The sequence below is a fragment of the Papilio xuthus genome, unplaced genomic scaffold (assembly GCF_000836235.2).
Source record: "Papilio xuthus unplaced genomic scaffold, Pxut_1.1 DF828780.1, whole genome shotgun sequence".
NCBI classification, from domain to species: Eukaryota; Metazoa; Arthropoda; class Insecta; order Lepidoptera; family Papilionidae; genus Papilio; species Papilio xuthus.
In genome coordinates this window covers 1,405,317-1,427,483 of record NW_013529869.1, presented here as the reverse complement: position 1 = coordinate 1,427,483, position 22,167 = coordinate 1,405,317, and the positions used below count along the sequence as shown (strand labels likewise).

Genomic DNA, 22,167 nt, shown 5'->3' with positions numbered 1-22,167 from the left:
GCTCCGTTACAACTGGATGTGACTCGCCGTGTTAGCTAATTTAACCATGACTATTTGATGTTTTCATTGTTAGAAATTATGTAGTTTTTAAGATTGCCGAGCTCTCACTATATCTACTTTTCAAACAAGATATGCAAAATTTTATATCCACGCACTATGGTTTTGTGTCGCAATGTGTACTAAACCATGTGAATGTCTTGTATCACTCCATTGTTCATTAAATTAAAATAGTATGTATATGTAACGAGCGCTACATTAGTATGATGGAGTCTATTAACTACCAGTTCACAATAACATGACACCTAAATCAAAAACCTCACCCAACCCCCATTTCTCGGGGGTATCATGTTATTGTTGACGGGTATTACGAGTGAGACGCTCGTGACGTCACGCGGCCGGCAGTAATGTGATCTATGTCAGTATTATTAAGAGAACTTGTTCAATAGAAATTATTTAATAACATTAAACTCTTAATTCACAATTTACGGTAACATCGTTTTACTTACACATATTATTTACAACAGCATTTCATATACATATAATTCTAATATACATTTAAATGATTCGAGTGCAGGATTTATAGATAGACTAGTTCTCCCCCACATATCATGTCAATTCATTTAACAATATAATAGTACAGTACAAGACTGTAGCATACATCCATTGAACTTTCTAATACTATCCATATAATTATACACTTATACAAGACAACAAAAACATCTATATAATAGTATTTATTGGATCTACCAAAGTATTGAATAGAAATCAAAATAAAAATATACACTGAAGCAGTCACAATAAGACACTTGTGAACTAATATAGAATATCTGTTATAATAATTTGGGAAACAGTACGCCGCTGATTTGTGGCAGATTTACACAGGCAAGACTAACAAAAAATATTCTAATACAACTTTTATACCGTATCTTTAGAATAGACTGGAAAATTTAATACAAAACAAATCTACAAAATAAAATAATTAGCCTTGGGTAAGTTTAGGAGATTATACAGGTCAGTGGCAGATCTAGCTACGAGTTGAAGAGAAGTCGCGCGCCCTACGAGTAGAAGACATTGATTTACAACAGAATTACCCACTGCCCGAGATGTAATATTACAAAGATACGTAGAACACAAACTGTTACGACTATTTCATTTTCCTTTGCTTTAAATTACGTCACGTCGCACTTAAACATTTGTATTACACTTGGAGGGGGGTTTGTAGACGTGGTGCAGGGGGCGGAGGGCGAGGCGGCTAGACTGCAGATTCGCGGTCGAGCAGCGGTGGCGCGCGACGCAGGGAGGCGCTGCTGCTACGCGTGCCGCTGAAGATGCCCAGCAGCCAGGAGCGGATGGCGAAACGAGGCAACTTGCGCGCCTCGCCCTTCACGTCAGCCATGTTCTCCAGCGACCGCCATTTCTTGTAGAACTCGATGTAGTTTGCGTCATGCACTTTGCGCTTGGGCCGCTCCAGCTTGTTGTGCAGGCTGCTCTTGCGCAGCAGGGGACTGTCCTCGCCCGTCTTCGGCGGATCATCGGTCACGATCCCGATTATAGTTCCGTTGAAGAGCGGGCCGGACACCGTGGAGATGGCGACGTCGGCATCGAGCGAGCGCGTGGTGTGTCCGCGGCGCAGGCGAGCATCCCGGCGCGGCGCCAGCAGGTCCAGGGAGTGCGCGCCGCGCAGCGACACCGCCCCGCCGCCGCCGCCCACACCCACCGACGTCTCCGAGATGCCGTCCGTCTCGCACGCCGTGGACGACGCTATCGAACTGAGTGCGTGTCTGTAAACAACATTTTATATCCGTCTTACAATGCAAGGATAAGTAAATTTCTCGTGCGAAACCTGAAAGCAATAGAGGATAATGGCGCACAAATTATACAATATTGTTTAAATGATTCACACAATAAGTCAATAACACAAAATCTTCTCGGCAAACAATGTCGCATTCCTTGACAACTGAGTATGTGCAGTTCGAACGCAACAAGCAAGCACATGCCCACTTGCCTCTAGAGTTTTCTTGAGGTAATTAAAGTTGTATAAGTCAAGGGCGCGCCTAGTAGGAAACAATGTGTGCGAGAGGCGGCGGCGCCCCGGGTCGCAGCTCCCGCAGACAGCTCACAGAACTAAAGAGGCGAACAACGTACTGAAACTAATAACTTTCCACTATACGACTGAATCGAATTCTAAATAACTTAAGTTTCAGGTTTTGTTTATTTGTTGAATGCCTCTTAATGGCTATTAAACAGAATGTCATCTAACCTGGCGCGTGCCGCGTGGTCGAGGCGGTCGGTGCGCGCGCGGCGCGGAGCGGGCGAGGCGGGCGCGGGCAGGGCGGGGGGCGCGGCGGGCAGGGAGGCGCCGCTGTGCAGCCGCTGCCGCACGCCGCTCATCGCCCATCCCGCATCATTTTTCAGTTCTATATCAAGAAATTTCAATATTATTGCACACTAGAGGTGTAGGAAAAACTATGGAATGAAAAGAAGCTCCTTTTAATTTTTTTCATTAATTTAAATATAACAAATGAGTTAAAGAAACGAGCACATTTTTAGGGAATCTATAGTTACGCACCTGACAAAGAAGGGTGCCTGGAGTCCGTCAGTCGCGGACTCCTGCGCGGTCGCCGGAACAGCGGCCGCTCCTCGCCCTCTACAGGCCTCTTTTGTATCGCCTTCTCTGTCGCACCGACTAGCCAATATGTTTGCAACTGAAACCATTCAAAAAGTAAACTTTAATTACTGAATTTTGCTGTGATAACATTTTTACACAAATATTTCATTTAACTATGGTTGAGTTCTGAAAAGTACTTTTGTGTCTCGAAGGTTATTAGGTTAATAGGTGAGAGATTAGAATTACCTGCCCTTTCCCTTTGATGGGTATAGTTCCCCTGGGCTCGACGAGATATCCGCCGATCTTGTCGAGCGCGAGCTTGCAGCTGGGCGAGATGTGTATGCGCAGCGGCTCGCCGTTGGACTCCATACGCGAGGCGGTGTTCACCGTGTCCCCGAACAGGCAGTAGCGCGGCATCGTCAGACCCACCACGCCCGCCACCACCGCACCTACACATCAACAAAACTATATAATGTCATGATGTTAATGTCAACTAAATGATAACAGCTCACTAGCGCCAAAAATGTCACAATATTCTCTCACAGTCTCAACCTTGTTTGACTACACATCACGTTAGGATTCATCACGTCATGTCAATCAGTAATAACGTCAGTCCCTTCCCATCACGTCACGTCGCGGACAAAAGTTAGTTGTTTTGAAATTTGTAAAATTTCCAAATTGATGTTTATACCCGTATGTATGCCTATTCTCAGTTTGAGTGTTTCGTTGGGTCTGTGCGCGATCTTGTGCGTCTTGACTGCGTTGAGCAGCTCCAGCGCCATTGACGCGATCTCACCCACGTGACGATCGTTGTTACGGATCGGCAGACCTGACACCTGCAACACATAACAAAACCATCTTAGTTTACATATAATTAAAAAAAATACAATAATAGCGAAAGAAAAAATCCTGTCGTTTACATCAAAGTTCAGTAGTACATCTTATAAGTTATAGAGAGTTTAGAAAAAAAATAGCGTAAAATTAAACTCACCACCATGTAAGCGTCTCCTATAGTTTCTACTTTGTACACGTCGTAGCCTCTTATAATCCTATCGAACACCGTGTACAGGTCGTTGAGAAAGTTGACGACCTGCAGCGGCGTGCTCTCCGCAGACATGGCGGTGAAGCCGACAATATCACTGAAGTATATCGTCACAGAGTCAAAAGACTCCGGCTCCACTCCCTCGCCGGTCGTCAGCCGCCGCGCCACAGACCTAAAACAATATAGACATGTCATAATATATTTTTTATTCAATTTTCATAATTAACTACTGCTTAACGCATTTCAAATATATATCTAAAAATTCGTTTTACTAATTACCATGCTCAACTAGACCACTACCTCTAATTACAGTAAATATAATAAATACTTTGTTTATTGATTTTGTAAAATATATTACATTTTATAAAGTATATTTTAAGTTATTTATCGTGTTAAATAATGCCTTATAATGTGGTAAAAATAAAAATGGTCTAAACTTTAAAAAAAAACATCTCAAATCGTATGTTAATTGAGGTAACCGTTAAATTTAAAATGTGTCGTGAATATAATAAATGTCGTAAATATAATATATAGTAATTATAGCAAATAATAATGCAATAAAAGGCATGCTTTGTCTACTTACAACCAAGACTTATCTAAGAGCAAAATTCTAAATTCAAACACCCCTACACGATCCCCTACCAAACTTATCGGGAGGAAGTATGGAAATGCCAACACCGACCACAATGCGTTACGCAAAATCACCACAAATCCCAAGCAAGCTCTAATTGGACTCGGTTAATGGGAAAAGTAAGGCGGACACGCGGCGGGCACGCGGGGGGCACGCGGCGAGCCCGCGGCATCGCTGCGGCTCCTACAGCGTGACACAAACCGTATTAACTACAATCACCAGTAGGGAGTTAATTACCTCAAGACATTTTCACGACATTTCTATAATGGATTCAACCTCCACATCTGGAAAAGAACACAAGTACAACAAAGTGAATACAATTAGATGGTTTTTTTTGCCTCTTTTTGTAACAAAAGCATGTACACCTGTTTTACATCAAGTCCACGTCGATCAGTTCGGAAAGCACTACCAACGAGCAGTCTACAATATGACCTCGAATCGGTACTACGAAGCGTTACAATTTTATATTTATACCGACTTGCATACGCATATATAATGATTAAAACGAATAATTTAGATATGAAATGATGATCTAGGATAGAATAGTGATATTTTAGCGAGAGAGATGTAGAACTGTCGCCGAGGTGGGGGTGTAAGCGGAGATGGGTACGAGCGGACTGGATGTAAAGCTGTGCGGTCGCGCCGCAGCCAGCAGAGCGATGCAGCTTGTTGTATTTGCGTCTTCCGGAACTGTGCTCACATTTACATAACGACAATGTTACATACCTCGTATTAGTAACAGTAACGATAACATAACCACATTATAACTAAGGAGTAATTACATAAAGGAATACTTTCATTATCTCATGCATATGGGGACCTCGCCACATTCTTCCCGCAGGCCTTACGTTTACTGATAATTATCTATTGTAAATATTATTAATGACAAAAACATGTGATTAATAATTCTGATAGGGTTTAAACCAAAATCAAGGATTACTAAAATACCTTTTTATAAAAAAAATATCTTAAAATTAGTAACAAAAACTTAAAATTGGAAAGGACTGTTTTTCGAAATTAACTTAACAAAATAAGGGCTTGTCTTGTCTTGATATATCTTTGGAAAATGGTAAGTAGACGAGAGAAAAGTGTGTATCGTGCTTAAAATCCCAATATAATATTTGTCACACCCATGTTATATAGAAATGAATGAAACTCGTATACTTACTTTGGTAGCATTCTATGTAACAAATCTTCGGTTTTCTGCTTCTCTTCAATCAGTAGCCTTGTCCTCTCGTTGACTAGTTCTTCTAAATTATTAGCATACTTCTCCATCATGTCCATCATTTGGTCCATTATATTCCTTGACCTAAATTTTACACATCAATATTATTATTTAGTTCGCGTTACAAATAAAACACGTTAATATAATGGAATAACCTTGAGAACCGCAATTCTTATTGAGTGTACTTACTTGCCGGACTTCATCTTCTTGAGCCTGCTGCGTATGGTGGGGAAGTCCGGGCGCAGCGCCGGGTCCTCCGCCCAGCAGTCGCGCATGCACGACACCACGTACTCCTCAGCCACGCCCTCCAGCAACCGAGTGTCCGGCCGGAACACCTCCTCGCCCTCCCCCTTCGCTCGCTTCACTCTATCTACTATATCTGCAAAACATTACAATAATACCAATTTACTTTCCATACATATAAAACACTTCATACATCTAAAATTCAACTCAAACAAAGGATGGATGGTTTCTGAGAAAATCCCTGTATAAAACATATCGTCATCCATAAAAATATTATACAGAGATTTTGGTTTCAGAAACCAACGATTAATGATTTACATTGGAACTCCATAATGTATACTTTTAGGTTATATGTACCTTTGGGTTCCAAGGCAGTCAGTCCGAAAGGTCCTCGCCTGGCGATGATCTCATACAGTATGATGCCAAAGGCGTACACGTCGCCCTTCTGCGTGCCGCCCACAGTGCCGTTGGGGTCGTCCAGCTGCCGCAGCAGCTCCGGAGACTTCCACAGCAGACCTGCATCAGTTAAACGCATGTTTTTATACATACTATGAGCCCGACAGAATAAAAACTTGATTAAGGGAGATTGAATTTGATTGAAATTGAATTAAACCAAGGTAGTCTAAAAAATGAAGTGATTGAGCATTGGGGCCCATTATGCTTAATTGATATCATGTAACGGCATACGGGATTAAAAAAAAAAAACGAGATTAAAATATTAATAATTTCTCTACCTCTGTAATATTGATGTTCTCCAACAAATTCGTTTTCAGCGCAGTATCGTAACTCATGGAGACCGAAATCAGTGACCTGTAAAATATTTTGAGATATAATTCTAGTTATTTTATGACGTCACAATATGAAGATAAGGTATAACGTTACCTGCAGCATCCAACGCGATGTAACTACGCAGTTAGATGATTTCAGATTGCCGTGAAATATCAATGGCGATGTATGAATAAATATCATACCCTGAAACATACAATTTTATTAAATAAAACGTTACTATCAAATAAAATGAAGCATTCAATGTTTAATAAATACCTTTATGAGATCATGAATAAGCGAAGAGATAAACATCTTGTCCAATTTAATGTCTTCGTTTTCGATAATGTCCTGTAAAAATAATACAATCTCATATTAAAATGTTTTAACAGTTAATTCCTATTTTTTTAATATAAAATTATTTCCTACACATTTATGGAGTGTCTGTATGTAATATCGAAAAAAAAACATGATGTATTTACGTTGCTGACAACGGAAAGCAAATTTTATTTCAAATTTTGTCTGTCTGTATGTCTGTACACAAGCCCGCGTTTGATCCGAGTAATCTCTGAAACGCCTGGATCGAACTTGACGAGATTTCAGGAAGGTAGCTAATGCACGTGGTAATTTTATAGAGTACATTTTTAATTTCGTGCTAACATAGTTGCAAGCGACCTCTACTGTACTGAATATAATTATGATAAGGTTTTCCTCGCTACCAAATTGAGTGATTTTTCATATACTTACATACAAGCTGCCCTTGGCGCAGTAGTCAGTGATGAGGAGCACCCGCAGCGGCTCCACCACCGCGCCGATGAACGAGTTCAAGTTGTCGTGTCGCAGCTCGCGCAGCAGCCGCATCTCCTTCATCACGTCACGAGATATGTCCTGCACAACATATACTTGCTACTACTGACTACTCACCATACTCTATTATCTATGACTAAATTTATCACATTTTACAAATCAACTCCTACAAAAAATCATAATAACTTAATTCTTTGACTTATATTAAACTAAAAAAAACAACTATACTGAAGCGAAAATGTCGCATTCCGGGTAAAAATAAACAATATAATATTGGTAAATTAAAATGTTGTATAAATAAAGTAAAGAATAGTACTAACTTTCTTCTTGGCAAACTTGAGTTCCTTGATGCGTACGACGTTGCCGCGGTAGTGCGCCGTCGTAGTGAAGATCTGAGTGCAGCACCGGCTCTCGCACGATATGCCGCTCGCCAGGCTCAACTGTACACGAAATATTCATAACTCGGAAACTGGACTAATCTTAATAGTTTATTGAAAGTGTCAATTCCTCACAATATAAATGGAACAAGAAATGCTGCATAGGTCAAATTATCCGTCAATGGGACGTCATTAAATTATTTCCTATTAATGTTAAAAAAAACATCAATATTACCTTACTGGGTGACCAGACGAGGCCGCTGCCCAAATACCCGGCTATATCTTGTGGATCTATCTTCCAGAGCAATCCTTCTATTTCTTGTTCTATTTTCCATTTGCGGTATATACTGATGGTGACGACGAGAGCACAGAACAGCGTGACTGCGAGCGTGCCCGCTACCACCAGCGATGTGATTTGAGATTCATCCTTCGGACACTTTTCATTGAGGAACCCACAAGATGGTTCATCTTCAGGCTTCACACTGTCCGGCCAATCGATAGGCAAGCGGGGATTTAATTTGTATTCCTATAATATTAAAGGTAATTTTAACACATACATGAAAATATATTATTATATGTTTATATTTCAAATATAAAAGTACAAGAATATTTTGGTTACATCTTGGTGAAGGAAAACCCTCACTGGGCGCCTGCCCATGCCTATGGTTAACTATGGTTTGTCACCCCTAACTTTACGTATACTCCGAGCTCCTCAGTAGGGACATATAGTGAGCTGATGATGATCTAAACTACTATTTTGGAGTACAATTGTCTCTTCAAAAGTGCATGTTATTTTAGTGTTGACCGACATTCAAAAGATGGCGGTGTAACAAATGTGTCAACTCACAGGGAACTTGCGTGCGGACTGCTGGAAGTTGCCGACCGGCACCATGCTGTAGGAGCAGTTGATGTTGTTGTCACTGAAGTTGGTCGGCTTGAAGGCCAACACGGAGAAGTTACCCTCAGAGTCCGCGCGCTCGTCGAGCCGGATCGACATACCCGACACACCTTAAATATATTGCTATTTTAATAAAAACACACAAATAATACTGCAAAAATAAAGGGAACCTTCGATTTTGACCTCTTAATTATTAGTGGTCAAAACTTTATAAACAAAATTGTGTGAAGCTTTTGCATATGAGATATTCCAATAATAAATATATGTAATATTACAATTATTATTGTAAATATTTAATAGTATTTACTAAAGAAAGAGAAGAAGAAAAAAAAATACTTTTGTATGGTGAAGATTTGATCATTTCGGCAACAATTCGAGAACCATTAGTAGCGATGCTCATGAGTTTCTTGTAGGTGAGTTGTTCCTTGTCAGTCTCTTCTTTTATTAGTTTATCCAATGCTGTGGCATATAACTTCACCGAATCGTATAAATATGCCGCATATATTGATACGAACTGAAAATTAAATTTACAAATTTTAAGAAACGTTTTATTTATTAAAATTTTATATCCCCATTTAATTTTAAACTATAGTAATAGCTAATAAGACATATTTATAGCTTAAATTTACTTCGTCATTTATTGATTCTAACAAATACCTACCATTTAATTATTAACTAATATGTCATTAATTAGTCCCGGGGAATATTTAGTGTGGTTTCTTTGACCATAAACCTTAAATGTCCTCCGCTTAAAGATTCTAATTGAAGCAATAACTGTATCAGCTTAAGTGTAATTAATTTCTTAATGTTTATAAATATTACCTTGGTAAATCTATCTACGAAAACTGTCGGCAATGGGAATTCGAATGGCTTCATGCTGTTGTACTGTTGCACTTTGGATGTGAAGTTCGCGTAACCTCCGGTTGGTTCTGATGACACCACCACCAGCAGAGACTGCGCACGCTTCCTGAACTCCGGCGTGTTCGGACACACCAATTTAGAACCGCGATCTTCAGTATCTAGATAAATAATTCATAATTACATAATAAGTACATAATGTAATAAGTATATTAGTAAATAATCTCCAATCTTACTAATATTGTAAATACGAAGTTTGGATGGATGTTTGTTATACAATATCTCCAGAACGGTTCAACGAATCTGGTTGAATTAGGCACAGATGTAGAAAACAGTCTGGAAGAACACATAGGCTAATACTACTTTTTTTTAATCCTATCATATCCTTGTATGTCAAATAGACTTTTTTATTTCAATCGATTTGAATTTAAATAAATATATCAAAATGATAAACACTTACTTATTATATACTTTAATGAATCCTTTGATGTGTAGGTCATCATATCTACAAATATAACCATGTACTCCCCCTTAGCGAACAACTGCAGCGACTCCATAGCTGACATCATTTCTATGAGACCAGATGTTGAGCCCAAGAACACGTAAACTGAAAAAATAATCACATATAATGCTACGTTAATAAAAAAAGGGTATCGATATTCGCACAAATGTAAGAACTAATCTATTTTAGGTTAGGATTCACTAACAAGGGGATTATAAAATGTAAAAACTAACTTCTAGTCTTGTTCTTGGTTTCCTGTATGAACTGGTACCAGAAGCCGGGGGCGCAGCAGGTCATCTTCTCCTCGCAGCACTTGAAGGCGTCGATGACTGGCCGCTGGTGGTTCACCGTCATGTTGTTCTGCTTCGCGTGGTTCTCCAGCGTCAGCGCCACCGTCACCCACGACTCTTCGTATAATATCGAAAACTTATTCCATCTGTAGTACCTCAATAAAGATAACACAGATTTCGTCGCCTGAAAAGTTGCCATACATATGAGTTTATCGGTTCGTGTGCAGCTTTTTTATAAAGTATATAGACGTATATACCTGAGTGTCAGGCGGCTCCAGTCTAGCAAAATTTGGCAATGTTGAAGTTTGGTAATCGGAACATTTCTGTAATAAAATACACAATTTAGTAAAGTTGTATGTTTTATCAATCGAAAAATATATATTATAGAAAAATAATTTGACGACGTAGCTTGTGAGATTTTTTACAATTTTACATTTTAAAGGCTTTGATTAAATGTGCATGGCGGTAAACAGATGGTCATTAGTACTAACATAAGAGATCATAGGTAGATTCCGCGACTGTGCAATAATAGCCTCTGTGTGGCAGCGGCCCTCGGGACCGAAGAAGGCCACTACGCCGGAGCAGCTCATGTCGGTGAGCAGCCGCGTCGCAGTCACCGTGTCGCAGCGCGTGTCGTTCCATTCCAGCAGCAGCTGCACATCAGGCAGGATGACCGAGCTGTTGTTGATCTGAAAATGTTAACAAAACGTACAATGTGTAGTCAGACCCATTACCCATAATTTCTTTTTATTATTTATTCTATAATGAGTGCATTTTTATATCTGAATGTGTAATGCAAGGTAGTTAATGTGTAATACAAACCTCCTCTAGGGCCATGGAGAGGGCACCAGAGATGGCAAGACCCTGCCTGTCCCTGTGCTCGCCTTTGATCGAGGGCAGGTAGCCGATGGTGATGTTGTACTTCTTGGCGGCGGCTGAAGGCCCGGCCAGTAGGCCCAGCGCCGCGAGCACCAGTACCCGCGCGCCGCGCCACATGCCGTCGCCTTCACCGCGGTACCAACAGCTGCATACATACAAACGATTCTTTAAAAAATAACTTAATTACTGATAAGTTTTTTTTTTACAAACGTCTCATCTCTATATTTGTATAATAATCGCAGACATCAAAAATTGTATTAAGAAGTTGAGCTATTATTGAATTCTCCTCAAACATAGACCCCCTCCTAAACTACTTCGGATGACAGTAATCACCATTGCTGACTAATTGGCAATTGCATTGTCACAGTTTGTACAGACGTCATCGCGTCCTTTACTACATTTTTCAGTCAATCCTTACTGTACATAATGTTTCATCACGTGATGTGGATGTGTTCTGTTAGACATGATGTGTGTAAACTAGTCCGTTGTTCTAATAATCTTGATTTTAAATACTAAAACAAATATAAATTTTATAAAGCTAGGTACGGTTCAACGTTACGGGGTATAATGTAACATGTTACTCAGTACGCATTGTTACGGGGAAATCAGAGAGCAATAAGCCGCTCGATGCAAATAATACACCTCATAACGTCGGTCAGTATCCAGCTTAATATGTACAGTCAGTGTCATATAGATCGTCACAGACAAGATATGCAAATATATAGGTACACCAAAAGTATTCAATTATATCGGTACAACAAAAGTCCTCAAAATAATAGATACATTCACCCTGCTCAAATACATCGGTACATACACAGCGTCAAATATATGAGTACATGCAAGATGCTCATAAATATCGTAGCAGCCACAGCGTCATAAGTAACGAAGCAGTCATGGTGCGCAAAAATATCGGTACATTTGACAAAATTGAACTCTATCTCTATATACTTGTGATACAATTTGGAATAAACTACTTCTGTTACATTCATTTGACACTTTGTATTAACATTATAGGTTGTCCGGAAAGTTCGTTCTGATTTTCGATATAAAGCTTACAATAGACTGTAGCTGAAGTGGATTCATTTTCGGATTTCCACCATTATCAAACGTCACAAAAATTTCTATATTGTGAATAATTTCATTTCATTGGTTGAGATAAAAACTAATTTTTAAAATTTTATCCAATAATAAACGACGTTTTAGGTATAGAGTCGTACCAATATAATTTAAAAACATTTCCAAAAATTTAAGAGAACAGGGTTTCAATTTTCCTTATAAAGCGGCACAAACTTACTGGGCAACCCAATATTTTTCTTCTCCTGTCATAACGCTTAAATATAAAAGTTTGTCACGCCGAATATGACAGATACGTATTAACTAATATCAAATTTTGCCTTGTCACAATATATATAATACTAGATTGGCGCAGTATTCTAGTATGTTTGCCGTAATATGTAAGTTTACCGGTTCGAATCTCAGGCTACTTTTTTTTCATTTTGTCAATCACGGGGTTATTTTTTCATAACCAGTAAAAATTTGGTAATGTAAAATTTTGCTCGACAATTTTTTTTTTATAATTTTCGCTGTCGGGTAGAAAGAAATTTAAATAAAGTTAACAACAATTATGTCAGACCATCGCGGGTGAAGTGAGTGGGCGGAGCGTGGATTGTCTTTGCGAAGAATGGTACGCGCGGAAACTATACGTACAAGTGTTATCTACATATGTGTGCGCGCCCACGCACACTGGAATGTTTATTGCAATCGACCAAAAATTTGATGTAGTTTGGATATTGACATTCAGTTTTTTTTCTTTGTTTCTTAAATATAATCAGTATCAGTAAAAGGTAAAAGTAAAAGTGTTATTTTTACCGGTACAAGTTTAACAAACATGAGTAATAAACAAATTACATGCCAATAGCATCGCTTTATCTCCTTCATTTTTGTTTGAAATAGAAAAGTACTTTAACGGTCAAACTCATTAGTCCAAGGCAATATCAAAAAGTACCTAATAACTACGGCGATAGAGTTTAATTACATGTGCTTCGATATTAAAATTAAAAAGTTTAAATTAAAAAAAAAAGTGGCTTGGGATTTGAACCGCCGACCTTACGTACCAACGGCGGCGAACGGTAAGGCCACGAGACCAAACTAGCATATATGATGACAAACTTAAATTTGATGTTGGTTTTATCTACCTAATATCTGTCATCCTCGTCGAACACTTTTAGTAAATTTTGAAAAATGGTTTGATGCAAAGTGTCAAATGAATGTAACAGAAGTAGTTTATTCCAAATTGTATCACAAGTATATAGAGATAGAGTTCAATTTTGTCAAATGTACCGATATTTTTGCGCACCTTGACTGCTTCGTTACTTATGACGCTGTGGCTGCTACGATATTTATGAGAATCTTGCATGTACTCATATATTTGACGCTGTGTATGTACCGATGTATTTGAGCAGGGTGAATGTATCTATTATTTTGAGGACTTTTGTTGTACCGATATAATTGAATACTTTTGGTGTACCTATATATTTGCATATCTTGTCTGTGACGATCTATATGACGCTGACTGTACAACAAATATAGTAGCGAATTAAATCTAAAACATGTGACGTCGTCCGCGGTTTGTGTTAACAATTAAATTATTGCGTCAATTGTTTTACGTCGTTTAGTAATAATATTGTAGTAAATCATTACAACGCTGAGTCAGGGAATAAACACATTGTCATTGAAAAGAGCTTACATATTTAGTTCTTCGGGTACATAAGTGCTGTATTCTAACTTAAGCTGTTAACTTAGTTTAAAGTGTTGATTACTTATTTACAGCCAGAGAAGGTTTATTCCACTCCATGTAAAAATATATGAAATTTAAATTTAAACATATCTACAGTATACAACGATCATGAGACTGTTATATAAATAAAAGGCTTGTTTTTGTCTTTAATTAAATAGTGATCAGGTCTGGTAAGTTCATAATCTGGGTCCAGTACTTTCTAGTTGTGTTCATCTAAGTGCCGGTGGCGTTCCCCGGGCAGATTGCCCTGTTAGGTGGGTTTGTCTTTTGATATGTAGCGCCAACCGGTACCCAAGACGGGCTCGAACGCTCGCTTCTCAAAATAAACCAAGTCTCAGTAGACGAAGAAATTTATACCATTTAAGTCGCATAGAAACCTTTTCTAAGAAGAAAAAGTTCACTTAATGAAAAACTTTTTGTTATCCACATAGAACAGGTTAATTTGACTGTGGGATTCCACAGTCGAAACAGTCGTACCAAAACAGAGTAAGCGAATACAAAAATAATTATTGATAATTGAATCAAATACGAACTGGCCGGTTTGCCGGGTCTCGGAAAATGTGATGAATGAAAATTAATGTTAAAAAAATAATAAAAGCTATAAAATATTTCATATAGTATTACGATATCTCTTATCAACATCATCGAAATGACATAAAAGTCTAAATTTAGATTTCCCTTTAACTAATTGATTTACGAATTAACAAATTCTTCATTATTTTGTAATAATCTTAAATAACACAAAAATTATTTTAACAATTAACACGCTTCAAAAAAGTGTTAAATGAAATTTCGAGACTTGATTGCCATGTTATGTAATTTTTTTTTGTTAGAAACTCTCACACTGCTTCTTGTTAAGAATTTCTTACTAAGAACATAATTAATATTTACATTAATAACATACAGAAGTTACTTGTATGATGCTAATCCAATATGTTTTACGTGAGATACCTTCGAGATAAGAAAAGGGGATTTACAAGGCATAATCTCACCCTCTTAAGTCGATAAGACAACAAATCATAGAATACGGTATTCAATAGATATTATTTACGGACATAAGTTAAACCAACTGGTCTTTATTGGATTACTGCTTACAAATTGCATTCCAATAAAGTATTATATCCCTCCCTTTGCGGATAATGCCAGTGTCAAATGTTTTTATTTTAATTCTCGTTTGAAAGAGACTGGCATTGAGACTGTGAAGTTTTATGAAGATATAATTTTATTTCTTGCAAAACATACGTGTCCGGGTAATTCGTGTCAATAAGGAGATCTATTTCTGTAACTCGCCAAACGCCAAAGGGAAGTATTCCCGCGGCACGCTTTCCGCCCTCAAATGTAGGAATTACTTCCACACGCTGTCAAGTAAGTAATTGACTCGCAGCCGGACACCGATTAAAGCAATTGCTGGTGACGCTATTTTGACAACACGACCGCCTCCGCCACAATACACGTCTTGACAAATATCACACATTATTTTCGTAAAGTTATTGGAATCAAATAACACTAACAAATAATATTTTTTTGGAGTGTCATTGCCGCAGGGGTAATCATGGAAATACTAGAAGCACCTGCTGTCACGCCAAGCAAATGATACATTGGATAAAATTCTACGTAAACCTTGGACAGTCTTGCATTTTACCCATGACAGCAGGCGTCACGCCATCTTTGGTGTCTTTCCTCATAGGGGAACCTCACCACCTCATACAACATGAATATGAAAAGATGCAGCCAGATATTAAAACTTATACATATAGTTATACACCCACACAAAGGTGACACTTATGGTATTGCATCAGAAACGTAACAAAAAAGATTTGAATCTAAAGGGTGTTGAACGGCAATACTGCAAGTGTAGGCTGGTATCTCTGCGGGCAAAGCACGGCATGGCACTGTGCGCCACGGCACGGCACAGCGCGTGTGACGCGTCTCGCCTTGAGATAACGTCGCTGATAACATTCTCTAGCTATTTTTAGATCTTAATAAAAAGGTAATGTGATAATAATGACATTTCGCGGAATCGGAAACATGCTTGCGGCTAAACTTGTACACTCTAATAAACTAATACTCTGTGATATCAATAAAATAGTAGTAGATTCATAAGCCCTTACGACACAGACAGACAGCTCACACAGCTGAGTTGTGAAATGTTCCGTCCCCAACGCTATTTCTAAACCATTACAACTAACAACTTGAAAGTCAAGAATTGACAAATTTATACAACTTATCGTACAAAAAGATAGCAATTTCTCGACACATGCATTTTACGCAAATAATTAAGTTCAATGACATAAGGCATAGATCATCCACCTATATCGAGCCATAACAAAAAAATGATAGTATTGTTCCCATGCATAGGGATACCACGTAGTTAAATGCTACGCAACAAAATTGTGTTGATTTTTTTTCCAATTCAAATTCAAAACAATAAAAACATGGGTTTTCCTGCTTCAGTTTAGTAGGTATTACTGGTATCCGGAGAACGTTTTCTGATAACGGAATTATCTGCACAAATATTTCATTTGCATCTATACATAACTCATGAGGATCATCGCTACTCACTAACCAATGATAAATGCCATGTAAAATAACATGATAAATAAAAAACATAATTTGAAAAAAAGACATGTTTATATGTTGTTGAGTTAAGCCTTTTCCATATCTATATTAATATTATAAATAGAAAAGATTTAATGTTTTTTTGTTTATTTGATGCATTAAATAGGCTCCGAATAAAAAAATCGCTTTTGGGAACTTACCCTCGGGTGACATAGTCATATATTACTAATTTTTTTTAATACTGTTCGAAGACATATATATTTATGCCACGAAAATATATAAATGTTGTTTGTACTATAAATGAACTTGTGTATTCGCTATTATATCGCGTGTCACATGAATTGTGCATTAATCACTGTTTTCCTGTTAAATTATTAAATGAAAAAAATCATAACATTTATTGCGTATCTAAATTTAACAAAGCGTTTAAACGAAATACATTTTGATAAGTCCTTACGTTTTGGCAACATATTTTATATAATCAAACCATGAAATATAATGTTTAGTAATAATAATAACATTGATAATATGTCTTATAAAAACAGTTATTTATTCGATGTGCATACGCGACTAAATTAGGCAAAATTCGCGTCAAATAAATCAGAAGTCTGTCTCATCATATCATCGGAATTGGTCGCTCTGTTTAGTGACAAGGAGACGAAACTAATCAGGATTAATGTAGATTAATATTCATTTCTCAAAGAAATAAACTCTTAAAGGTACCATTATCAAAATGATGAAAAAATGCAACTTCTACAATTATATGTTAAATGTTTTTGTTTGGGTTCAATGGTGCTCTAATTAAATGTAAACAAGAACGTTAACAACAATTTGTAAACAAAGCGTGAATTACATAAATTTTATACAATTGCAAGCACACTACGCTCCACACATGCACGCAATATAACATAAATGCAATTTAAATTACAAGAATCTTTTACGCGGTAATTTAGTTATTCGTATAAGTCAAAAATTACTCTGTTCTATTTTTTTTAATTTATATTGGACCAAAAATAACGTAGGGTTTATTTGTAAGATGTCGGTTTTTGCCGCTAATTATAAAAAAAGGTTTATTTCGGATCCTGAACAATAATAATGAAATAACAAGCTAATTTACAAAAACATTCTCAGGTATGTAATACGTGCGGGACTGCTGTACCTACACTAGACCAGAATCAGTCAGTGCCTCCTCCTAGCTATAGTTTAAACAAGATAACGTACGGAAACAATATATACAGTATTTGTAATACGTTAGTATATAGAGCATGTGGGTGGATATGATGTTTAAGTGATGATTAATAAATATGTTCGATGTTACCTATTTTTTTCTATCAATCATTATAATAATGAACATAATAATTGAATAACATTTATATAGCTTTTTATTTGTGTTGGTTCGAATGCCAGTATCGTAATTTCCAAGCTTTAATCGGTAACATAGCTTGTGTTCCCAGGAACATCAATATATGCGGGAAAAACCAAGAGAGTTGTGACATGTGATTATTATTGCAGCTTTTATATATGCACTGAATGATAATACTTTGAAAACGATGTGAAAATGTTATTTATATAAAACTTGTGCCGAAAATTACATCATTTGTCTAACATGGTTATTAACATAAAGCATTTGTAACCTCGTGTGTTCGGTTACTATTTGCAGAGCTATAAATAGCAACTAAATACGTGTAAGCAGGAGGCTGAATCAGCGGTCAGGTTGCTTAAGCCTTGACGGTGACAACCTAAATATATATACTCACATGGAGATAAAACCTACTTACGTGTATAACACTAACATAATAACAAAAAACCTATCTATCTTTTATTTGTTTTACTGTTTATAACATTCATATAAAATGCCACGTATGTACTGAGCAATATCTTTTGTGTAAAGCTTTAGGCTTTTCATGATTATCATGAATTATAAGTAGTAGGTATATATGTAAAAGTTTATAAGTAAATATACAATTTACTTTACTTATAAATGCGAATATTTGGATGGATGGATGTATGTTTGTTTGAAGTTATCACCAGAACTGTTGCATGGATCTCTCTGAAATTTGGCATAGATGTAGAACATAGTCTGGAAGGACACCTATGTGTTAGTGTAGCCTATGCTACTAATTAAGTTTTTTCTTAATTTCGCGCGTACGGAGTCGCAGGCGACCGCTGGTAAGAAAATATTCCCGTCAAGAGTATTTCCAAGCAAGAGTGACGAGTATGCAAAATAAAAAGTGATAATCTTTGCATACAACTCTTAATAAGATACGAGCTTTTTACCTTTTTTGTGATAACCAATACCAAGGCTAAAGTGGTCCCAATTACATTTATTGGAACCCTAGGTTCATAAAAGTTGTGCTAGTTCTTCAAGGACATATAAATACGAGATTGACGATGTTCACTAACATTACGCGTTCAGTTAGTTTGCCCTTTACTGTGTAAAAATAATTAAAGTTAAAAATAACTTATGAATATGCACTGGTTTATTTTTACATTACCATACCAGACTCTTGATAGCTGGTTATCATACACGGTATCACATTAACGCATTCGAGTTTACAGAACGACTGCAACTCCAATCTATTTTATTCCAATCTTATTAGACCACTTATATAACAGGTTTATACATATACATAGTAATAACTAAAGCGTAACCTATATTTTTGGTATCAAAACTATAATTATAAAGAAGATAACTTTAACTTAATACATTATCGAGAGAGAAGCTTACTAATATAAATGCGAATGTTTGGATGTATGGATGGATAGATTCATGTTTGTAAGAAGGTCTCTACAAAACGCCGGCATGAATCTCGATAAAATTTGGTATTATATAAATGTATAACACAGTCTGGAAGGACACATAGGCTGCCTATGATCCAGCAAATGTGGATGGTTTTTGTGAAAAACAGTTGATTTACATATTTTCTTGACAACTATGCAATAGTTCAACACATGTTATTGAAATTTGGCACAGATATAAATAGAACATCATCTTGAGTAATGCATGAGACACTTTTCGCTTTTTTTTTGTAATTCTGCGCAGAGAAAGTCGCAGGCAAAAGCTAGTTATTCGTATGTCAAGCACATTACAAATTTAGCTAAAATTCTAAAATGGTATATAGTTAGGCCTACAGTGATTGTGGTCTAAGTACTCATGTAAAATACATGCATGTCAAACATTGTTTTTAGAAAATTTGTACTTGCTATTATTATGTATTGTAATCTCTCATACAAAATCTACACTAAAGGATGCCCTTAATAACTAAGGGTGGAGTGGTGATAGCCTTTTAGAATCTTAAGTAATAATAGAGGTGACAAAACAACAATGGCTATGCTTAACATTAAATAATTATTATCCTCCTGATATTAAAAACTCTATAGAAAAATGATTATTGAAAAAATACAAAAATGATTTTACTTGTATCTGATTGATACACAGAAACGGAATTGTCCGCGATCGTATCGATCCCGACGTTTAGATGTTTGTTCTGCCACTCCCGACCACACCCACCACCTAAGATAATAAAAAACGACCACCCCTTACCGCCCCCACCATACTGACAATAACACCCTTGTTATATGATGACTTAACATATCAACTGAAGATAATACAAGTTTTTTTATGTGTATAGAATTAGCACTGGTAAATTTTTTTTTATTTTTATATTATAAGGTGGCAAATGACCGAGTGGCCGCATGAAATCTCTGAAATAGCAAAGTGACCATTGCCCATAGACATACTCAATTGCATATGCATTGCCTCTAATCTATGAAGGAGAGGATGCACAAGGGAAAGTGGATCAGACGAAACGCGGAATTGCTTCCACTTCACGCCTGTCTTCTGTGTGGTTGTGGTATTACACCGGGCAAGCCAGGACAATTCGTGCGAAGATGTTAAAGCTCTACCACTTATTTATTTATACTCGTGGTTGCCTCTATGTTGGAATATGACTATAATTCATATTAAAGAATTTTTATTTTTGATTAAATATAGCCTTATGTACTTTTCCATTCACAGTTTGAGCTGTTTTTTATAAAAAGGGTTAGAATTTTCTCTTCGCATACTGTTTACCTAAATTTTGTTTACATAAGTTATACAACTAATCCTTTCTAAATATTATTTAAACAACTTAAACCAATAAGTAACACCCGATTTTCAGGTCAAAGTTTTTTCTTACAATAATTAAAACTTTTTATCAATATGTAAAATCATCCTATGGTGAAAGTACAACATGCAACAATATAAGTGGGAATCAAATTTGATTCTTTGATTTTATATTTAACTAGTACTAAATACATTAAAATTCATAACATACATATTGAACAGGAAACTGCAACAAACATTTGTTTTTTTTATAAATTTTGTAAAAGTTGTTTCTATAATTTTACCAAAAAGTCTTAAAATTATACCTTCTTAGCAATAGTTTCGACTTACCCAGGACTTACATCTAAGTTTCTTATCCTGGAGAGATATGTATATAATAAATTATTTGGGAAACACAGATAAATCATAATTGTAAAAAGCAATATTAAGATTAAATATGATTTAAAAAATTAAAGTGTTTATATTACTTTATTATTATTACTAAATTAGTTACGCACCATCAAAGTCATATATTTAAGTTTAAGTCCTGTTTTTGGCACCTACTTTCTTTTATTTGATTAATATGTTAAAAGGAGCTTATAAAACAATTTGTACCTTTATGTTTAATACACATAGTCTTATCTTTATCCCACACACTTTATAGAACTGTGCAAAACATCATGCATGCAATATGTATTATAAGTTAAATTAAAATAAATGTATAGTATAAATAGTGATACACCAGTGGCAATAGAAACATGTAAAGATTTAATTTTGTTTACGAATGTATTACATAGTTTTTACTTACCATAAACACCAGATTATCAGCTTTGAATGTGTTCGCTATATTCTTCATAAACAATAAAAACTTTCATCACAATTGTATAATTAATTCAGTATCTTCAAATAAATTCCACAAAACTATTTCACTTGACCATAATAAAGACGGGCTAAGTATTTACAATAATATCATGTTTACAAAGACATCAAAGTCTACAACCACCGTCGGATCGGATTCTAAAAATACTTCGACACGATAAAACGGTATGAATGTGTTAAAACATAAAGCAACACAATGATGACAATGAGCAAAATGTGGATCGCGAATCTGGATTAACATGCACTGTGCCACTGCCGAAGTAGGATACGTATTAACGTTTATAAAATATGGGAAGATACAAGCATATAAAATTACAAGAATATAAGTAGAAAATTGTACCAACTTATTACATAGGCAAATTTATAACGTATATTTTAGTTTCTCTTGCAACAGAAAACATTTATACATGTTATTGTACTTTCAACTTAATTATTGTAATCAAGTGTATATTTGTATCACTAGAAAGTTTTGCACAAATTGCACCTAATCTTTCGGAACTTATTTATCACTAGCACCATTTAACAAGGACAAACATCACTTGCAATAAAATAAACGATAGAAACGCAATTTCAGTGTTGCCATTGACTACAATACAGATTATGTAATCTTAAGAAACTACATAAAGAAAAAAAGGTCCACAGATGTATAAAAAATATTAGTACGAAATTTGAAAAAAAAATCACCAGAGTATTCCTTCATTATCGATGTGAAATATTGATTTC

The 22,167-nt window shown here is 36.3% G+C and overlaps 1 protein-coding gene across 1 annotated transcript; it reads right to left on the bottom strand.

Annotated features, from left to right (window-relative positions):
• Positions 1-438: 438 nt before the first annotated feature.
• On the bottom strand, positions 439-22,001 carry LOC106128369 (guanylate cyclase 32E). Its single transcript, XM_013326719.1, has 24 exons — positions 21,374-22,001; positions 11,069-11,270; positions 10,738-10,935; positions 10,504-10,569; positions 10,190-10,430; positions 9,915-10,061; positions 9,419-9,615; positions 8,933-9,110; positions 8,546-8,706; positions 7,934-8,224; positions 7,642-7,761; positions 7,262-7,402; positions 6,794-6,865; positions 6,632-6,721; positions 6,484-6,559; positions 6,107-6,265; positions 5,696-5,885; positions 5,450-5,590; positions 3,600-3,822; positions 3,300-3,444; positions 2,855-3,057; positions 2,570-2,705; positions 2,261-2,417; positions 439-1,781 (listed from the first exon to the last, which is right to left on the bottom strand). The coding sequence occupies exons 2-24, from the start codon at positions 11,240-11,242 to the stop codon at positions 1,253-1,255; spliced, it is 4,035 nt and encodes a 1,344-aa protein (XP_013182173.1). The 5' UTR covers positions 11,243-11,270; positions 21,374-22,001; the 3' UTR covers positions 439-1,252.
• Positions 22,002-22,167: the final 166 nt, after the last annotated feature.